The sequence below is a fragment of the Capsicum annuum genome, chromosome 3, assembly GCF_002878395.1.
Source record: "Capsicum annuum cultivar UCD-10X-F1 chromosome 3, UCD10Xv1.1, whole genome shotgun sequence".
Classification (NCBI taxonomy): Eukaryota; Viridiplantae; Streptophyta; class Magnoliopsida; order Solanales; family Solanaceae; genus Capsicum; species Capsicum annuum.
Window position 1 is genome coordinate 240,206,644 of NC_061113.1, and position 8,693 is coordinate 240,215,336.

General features: G+C 33.0%; 1 protein-coding gene across 1 annotated transcript; it reads right to left on the reverse strand.

Annotated features, from left to right (window-relative positions):
* Positions 1 to 7,095: 7,095 nt before the first annotated feature.
* Positions 7,096 to 8,444, reverse strand: LOC107862777 (kunitz trypsin inhibitor 5). The gene has a single exon (XM_016708433.2). It carries the CDS (start codon positions 7,931 to 7,933, stop codon positions 7,328 to 7,330), a length of 606 nt encoding a protein of 201 aa, XP_016563919.2. The 5' UTR covers positions 7,934 to 8,444; the 3' UTR covers positions 7,096 to 7,327.
* Positions 8,445 to 8,693: the final 249 nt, after the last annotated feature.

An 8,693-nucleotide genomic window follows, 5' to 3' on the forward strand; every position in this document is an offset into this window, starting at 1 on the left:
AGAAAAATGAGTCACTACAAGAAATGATAACTAGGTTAACTTTATTGGTAATGAGCTATCATCTCTAGGAACGATTTTATCTACTGAGGAACTGGTAGAGAAGGTCTTGAGAGTCCTACCAAAGTTTAAGTGGAATGTCAAAGTTACAGTCATAAGAAAAACTAAGGATCTCACTAGAATATCCCTTGATGATTTAGTTAGAAATTTAAAGACCTATGAAATGAACATGGAAGATCTAAATAGGGCATCTAAAAGTGATGAATCAGATGATGAAAAATATGATGAAACTGCTCTCATGGCCATTGGAGATTCAGACATGGAAAAAGATGATGGAATCTCTGAGGTAAGTATTCTTGAACTCAAAGAGAAGTTACATTTATTTTCTAAGAAGAAACTTATTTCCTTAATGAGTGCTCTAATTGATGATTTTCAAAACGCTTGTAAGAATATCGTTGAAAAGGAAAACTGCACTCTTAAGTGACAAGTTGGTCAACTTGATTCTTCAAATCTGATTCTAAAATCTAAAATTTTAAAATTGACTCTTTCTGAAAATGAAAAAAATAAGTGATGAACAAGAAAATGCTGACCCTCAATTGACCAAGTCCAAACAAGAATGTTGTAATGAAAAGGAAAAGGTGAACAAATTAATCCAAGAAGTCTCTAAACTAAAATTTGATCTTGAAAAGACAAACAAATGGATAAATTCCTTAAGAATTGTTCATCAATTCAGTGAAAAAACTCAAAGTGAAAGGGCTGGATTGGGGTTTTTTCAAGAGCTCTATTATTACTAAGGATTTATGTTATATATGTGGTAATCACGGACATCCAACTACTGAATGTCCATTTGCTGCTAAAAGATGAGATAGGATCACTAATTTGGTAAAGAAATCCGACTTCTTGATAGTACAGACAAATAGGAAGAAAAGATAAACTGGTCAAAAAAACAGGTCACATCACCTGTTACCTCGATGCGCTAGGAGAGATTTGATTCACCCTTTTACTGATAAGAAAGGATCCATGCTTGTCTAGATTCTTAAATTTAACTCCTAGTTTATTTTGCAGGCGAGAGTGAAAGGAGGAAAGAAAAATTAGTACATGGATAGAGCTTGCTCAAGGCATAAGACTGGAAGCAAATAATTTTTTTTTTACTCACCACATTTAAAGGGGGAATGGATCTTTTGGAGATAGTAAAAAAAGCAACATTACTAGAGTTGAAAAGATTGGGAGAACTAAAACAAAATCTTTTTTAAAGATGGTCAGATTTGGTGTGCTCGTGTAAGGGAGAAGCAAGGGAGGTCCCCTAAAAAAAGGATAATAGTGAAACTAATGAGCATGCACAGAAACTTGTTGTACCACCTGGTCTAACTGTTGTATAGACCGAGGGCATATTGACAGGGGAAACAACAAATCAAGAAATTAATGCATTAATAACACCAATACAAGCTGTAGATAATTTTATTGGTAGTTCATAAGAATTGGAGTTGTCAAAAGAATCTTGAGATATCTCATGGGAATCAATGGCTTGAGACTATGGTATCCAACGGAAACCAATTTCACTCTTGAGGGCTATAAAAATATTGACTATTTAGGTTACTTAATTGACTGGAGAAGCACCAAAGGCACTAAGTAGAGAGCATTTTGAAAAGAATAGGTTAGACTTGGGGATGATTAAAATTGCATAAACTCACCTCAATGATTGACTATAATAACTATTTTTCTTCTTAATCGTATTAGCTAAAATGTTATTCGATTCAGTCTTGCACATTTAGTTGTGTGTTCCAATTTCAGATATTTTACTCTTCTAACCTAATTTTGTATTAGATTGTGCAGAAAAATAGGTACAAACAAGCAATTGTAATCAAAAAGTTCTTCTTAGTAGGTATGTTCTACACTGACATAAGCATAGGCTATATAAGTTGAAACAGTTGAGCACATTTGTTCAATTCCTCACACTTCATCCTCTCCTTGTCTTATAAAGCAAACGAATTAGTTGACCATACTTTCTTTGATCCTACGCCAGAAATTTCTTCTTCTTTGTCAACCTAAATATCAGTTTTTGTACCATGGATTTGCCAAACTCGATCATCAATCACATGCAACATATGTTTCTATAGTATAAAAAGAGGACATGCTCTCCCTTTTGGATTCTAATTGGCTCAGACTTTTGAGCACTTCTCAGTCCTAGTTCGGATTTGACCTTTTAAATAACAAAAGATGTTCTTGAACAGATGTTTTATGTTGCTCTAACTGTTTCAATATGGATGGCTAACACTCATTTAAAAAAAATAAAAAAATTAAAGAAGTATTTTAGCTGAGAAAAATACTGAACTAGAAGTTGCACAAGACTTTGAAGTGGAATAAGAGATCCTTCGGGCTTGGATCATAACTTTGAAACTTGACCTTGATTTAGAGAGGGCTGAAAATGTTGAAGTCATTCGTCAATTGACACAGTTGATATCACCTGTTTTACCTTTCTCATCAGCTCCTCACTATTTGTATCCTTAACCATATCCCACTTTTATACCATATTCTTTTTTTTTATTAATGCTCAGTTACTTTAATTTGTTCACTACTAGCTTAGGTTTAATGTGGAACATGCTTTTCCACTTAAATGGAATGGTTATCTTTGCTTAATTGACTCATGTTTTTGCTCTTTTTAATACATTACTATATTGGGTAAAGTCTTTGTCTGATTGTTTTGGTGATAGCCCAGTGGCAATGAATAGCATAACAAATCACTTTGGCTAGTATATTATTGCATTGAAATAGTTTTTTGATAATGTCAAAAGGAGAAATATGATAAGAGGGTTGTGCGATGTTTATAACCCATTGACTAACCTATTTTATTCTAGTGTTTTATACTGTAGTGCCTACAGGTAAAGATGGTTGAATGCACAATGACAAGAGGTTTGACATCATGGGAAATTTATTGGGATATGATATAGTTTTGATGATTGAAAAACTGACAAATTGATATGAAACATGTCAGTCAAGCTGGTTCACAGACACACTGTCTCATGTAACTTAAACTTGTGGTAAAATAATCGATGATTAAAGACAAGTGTGCAAAAATCAAGGAAGACCAGATGAGTGACTAATTCAGATAAACTCAAGGAAATAAACATATGTTGATTTAAATAATTAGAGTTTGACTATAACACTAAGGAGACGAGAGTTGGAATTGAAGAAGGAGTATCACTTGAAGTAGAACTCTACGCAATGAGAGTTCTGATAAAAGGAGAAGTTTGAAATAAAGAATGACTCTTTGGAAAGCTATGCATAAATAGAAGATGTATCATTTAGAGTAACTTGCGCACTTACAGAGAGAGAAAAGGCTAAACACTATCAAATTGAGAAAGTTTATAATGGAGAGAATTCTGACTGAAGATTCAAGTGTTGCCAGTACAAAGGAACAAATTGACGAACCTGTTTCACAGGATTAAGCTTTACAATTCATGAGTCAGTTTAAGAATATATTGTTCTTATCGAGTTGTAATTTATTGCTTTTCTAGATTGACTATTTAGGAACAATACTGAGTTGAGTTAACTTTAAGTTTGGGATAACTCGAAGTGGGTTCAATAGTCAAGGGTGATTGTTGAGTTATAGAAATTAGAGTTTATAATTACTCGTTATTGAGGTATAGAAATTAGAGTTTATAATTCCTAGTTGTTGGTTACAAGAGTTTCGTAATCAGTCGTTGTTGAGGCTCAGAGTTATTTAGTGAAGTTGGGGTTAACTCCTGTAGAGGTGCAGGTTGTGATTTTTTTACACATTTTTGAGCTGGGTGTTTTTCACGTAAAAAAATTATTGTATTCTTTACTTTTCATTTTACTGCATTTTTAAAACATATCAGGCAACCCATTCCATCCACAGGCAACTCTTACGTTAAAGTCACTGATCAGTAGGGTACATACTTTAACAAGTGTTATGAAATCAAATAGGAATAAGCAATATGATAAGTAAGAGAAAACAAGATGAACACACATAGATTAATGTGGAAACCCTTAACGGGAAAAACCACAGACAGAGAAGAAATTCACTATATAAGAGAGGAATTCAAGGAGGTGCCAATGTTCTCAATGACACACGAGAACCGTCATATTAAAACCAACCCTCTAAGTCGCACTTATATAATACGTGCGTACAAGAAAACTCTACGCTACCACCACAAACCCCCCCGAAAAATCTCAAGCATGGTTCGCACCGCAATCTTTTCAGAGATGGATCAACAAAATTCGGATCAAAAACTCTAACAATCAAGATAAACTTGAATGAAACTAAGTGAAGATCAAACTAGAAAAGAAAACCAAATTCATCTTGTGAGTTTGAGAGTTCTTAGTTATGCTTCAGCTGGGATTCAATGTTTTCTACTTCCAATCATTTACAACTCTTGGTAAATTATGTGTATATTAGGACTTAACTTTCATGCATAAAATAAATTACGACTATTTTTATGAGGTTAACTAATTGTTAATAATACTTATCAAAGAGTTCGTAGGCTTGTATGTATCCACCATCCAGTGGCGGATCCAAAATTTAAGGATTGTAGGTGCTTAAAAAATTAAAAAAATAAATAATTACCTCAACAAGGTTCGAACTCGGGATGCCCATCCAATCAACTTTTTATTTTAGTGGGTGCTTTTATATGTTTTATACTTATTTTCGTATATATTCTATGTAATTATACCTATTTCGCATCGAGTTTAGTGGATGCCGGAGCACCCTAAAAATCTATGTAGGTCCGCCCCTGCCAACATCAACCAAGGGACTCGATACGTTGATTGAGAACGACCACGAACAATAAAGTGCAAACAACAACAACAAAGTACAGATAATTTTTATGTTGAAACCTCGTTATTCAAGGAAGTAAAACCACGACCTACCTCGTAGTATTTTCACAAACAACTTCACTAAAACAAAAACGATTTCATATTACAAACTCCAATTAATAATCCTAGGATTATCCTCCTATCCCTAACCCCTTGTAAAAGCTTTATCACGAGTCACACTATATTAACTCTATTGTAGCCCACAACGTCAACTAACTTTAGTGGACCATCATATCTCGTTAACTCTAGCTCACTCTATCAACTAACTACAGTCGATACAACTGTGAGAATCTAGCCCATACATTTACCACGACTAACTTTAGCCAATAACTCAAATGGCTAACTCTAGCCCTCAACTTAAATCTACAGGATATGAGTGAAAAAGAAATACCTACACAAGTTTAATTTCTCAATAGTGAGGAGTCAGTTTACACTGGAGAGTAAAACACAAAGACTTAACAACCTAGACCTAATAACACACAACAATAGACTGTTATGGACTGGTGTGAGAGTTGACTTGTACAAATCAGTCTGGTGCGAATACGTGGTCCCTTGTTTGGTTGCTATGAGATAAGATCCCTTAGAGTGGTAGTTCCTCTTGAATAAGTAGTATTCCCTCGTGGCTTGTTCTCTTGTTTCCCCTGAGATTGGTCTGGTGCATGTCTGGTTACTTAACGGTCCCTCGATAGGCTTGTCAGATCATCAAAACAAAGCATAATGTCATAGTAACTATGCATCATCAATTTTTTCCTTTTTGACGATGGCAAACACATGAAGCAAGTTCCCTCTAAGAACCAGGTTCTCATACAGTTGATTATAAGAAATGGATCAAATTATTTGGGTAGCATATCTAGTTCTTCAATAGATTTGTCAAATCATTAAAACAAGACATAGTACTTCAACATCTATGCTAAATCAGAGTTTAATTGTCATTAACTTATATATGCGCCCTATTTGACTTGTCTGAATTTAAATAGTTTGACCAAGTCCTAACGGGTTTTAAATTTTTGGAGCTAGATGGACGAATAATTCGGCATTATGTATTTGATTAGAAGTAATGAAACTGAAAGTAAGCAACGAAAAATAATGATCTAATTGTAAGGTGGGCATAAATCACCAAAAAAATAATTTTTTGCTGAATCAAACGATGATTTATTATATTGGATCGAATTTTAAAAATATCAAATGTCAAATGTAAACCCCTAATTAGGGTGTACAAAGAAAATTGGCAAATCGCCCCAAAACCACAAAAAAGAACTAATTAGTGGTTAGGTTTGGTTTCAACTAAAAATGATCAAACCGACCCAATTTTATGTATATTATTTTTTTATTACTTTGTACATTTATAGATATTTATGTAACATTATCAAAATTTTAGCTTCACAATATTTTGACAACAGGGTTGGACTTATATATGTTTAGCAAATTAGAAAAAACTCAAATCAAAACTAAGTTTACACTCCTAAAGGCTTAAGCCTTAATTGTTAACATATGAACAAAATATATCAACTCACTGTTATCTGCAAGTTATCTGAAGAAAATGACAAAAAAATAAAGAATCTTTTGCTGCTTGAGACAACTACAATCGTAATAGTTTAGATGGTTCGAGTATCAATATGGATATATTTGATACGGATATATTCTATGGTGGATTTTTATGTTTGCTATATTTTGTTTTGTTTTAACAGAATATATATAGTTAAAGTGTAGGTGATTCAAGGGTGTGACTTAGTGATCAATTAAGTGAATCTATGAGGAATTATTTCGTATGTGGGATAAGAATAACAATTCGGAATAAAATTTGAAACAATTTTAAGGAAAGTCCTCGGATCAAAATAACAATGATAGAAATTCAGATGTCTTAGAGATGCTACTAAAAATTAATAGGTAAATAATATTAATTCATACAAAGTTCGATATTCATGGTAACCTGCAGGAAAGTATAATAATACTCCTTCCGTTTTATTTTACTTACCTCCTGTATTAAAAATATTTATTTTAATTTATTTGTCAAATTTATGAAATCAGGAGTCTTTCGATATTTTATTTCTTCCTATCATTTGAATTAAATAAGTAAATAACAACATATAGTAATAGAAGTAATAATCAAATTTAGAATTTCAAAACATCATTGATTAGGTTAATTTAATAAAACACACTCATAATTAATTTTTTTAAAATGGTGTGGCAAATTAGCCAAAGTCAAAGTAAAATGAAATCAAGGGAGTAATTTATTGTACTACAACATTTTCACAACCAATTCAATTCAAGAGAAAAAGGGAAATAAGATAATAAATAAATAAAAATAATACAAAGGTGAATTACACGAAAAACAAATATCAAGCATTATGCATCTAGATTCAAATGATAAATCAATTCCTAAATCAAATATGAAACAACTCCCTGCATAACACGCACGTCTGCACCCACAAATTATAACATCATTGTTAATTTTCACTATGTTTTATTACCATATAATAAGAGTAAAATCAATGTCTTAGGCCTTCTTGAACACAATCTTGTAAGCCGTCCTGTTCACAGCCAAACGCTTCGATCCATTAGCAACTGATGAAACACCAATATATCCACACGACAATTTTGGACAAATAAAAGTACATCCTTTTGCTCTTGGACAATATTGTAAAGCATATGCATCTTCATATTTCTGAATCGTAAATAAACATGTGGACGTGCCACTTACTGATCCACCCTTAATTCCACCAGTCGTCACTAACCCTCCTTCTATTCTCCAAACAGTTGATTTCTTACATATCAAGTCGTACCTTGGTGCTGCGAATTTAATATTTACCTCCTCATTTTCGTCGATTACTAAGCCCGCGCTCGAATTCACCATCAAGAATCTCAACGGAAGGCCTACGCTTTGCGAATTTTGCGCTTGGTAAACGTTGAGTGGGCAGCTCCCGTTTGCGCCTTTTGCTAGCGTTAGGCCACCACCGTTGCCCGTGGTGGCGGGCAATATGTAGTAGGTGGATCCTGGCATGACTTGTTCATTGTTAGTATCAACAACTGGTTCAGATTTTGTGATTTGGAATAAGGTAAGACTAAGGAGGCAAGAGAGGACCAAAATCCCAGATATCTTCATTTTGGTTTATCACTAGTATGATTGATGTTTTTAGTGGGTAGATGTTTACAATATTTATAGAGAGGTTGACGTTGAAATTTGTGTGCCCTTACGTTTGCTGTGCGATCGTTTTGAATTTCGGTTTTGCAGGTGTTTGAAAAACAAATGGAGGTGTAATTTTGACTTTTTGACGCGTCTCATATTAGTTGTCTCATAGAATCTCAAATTATTTGTCCATTTATCGTATGAAGATAAAATTAATTAAAAGTTTTCTTATTTTGCTCTTATATTTAAATGTTTTTAAAAGCATAAATAAATTTATAAGTATAAAAAAGTTTTTTTTTTTTTTCAAAGAAGTGGATAAATTAATAAAGATATTTATTATAATTTTACAAGAGGCACGAAAACAATTAATATAGAACGGAGGAGTATTAAACTATGTTAGGTAGGTAGAGAAAAGTCAGAAGAATTGAATTTTACCGTGCTTTGAATTTCTAAAGTTAGGCATGTTGTAAGAAAAACTACATTTGAATGGTTTTACAACTCGTAGAAAATAATGTAAAGTAAAGAATCTAGAATGTTAGATAAGCTTAGAAAACAGACCCGCTGTGTTTTTTGAATTGTCAACGAAAAGATGGTGATAAAAAGGACAACCATTATGTAATGTTTCTTAGACTTTAGTGGATAGAACCTAAGGAGGAGACGAATACACAACATAATAGGAGAAATGGATCGTTGTTCAATTTTTTTTTTTAGTTGTTATGTTTTATTTTTCAGAATA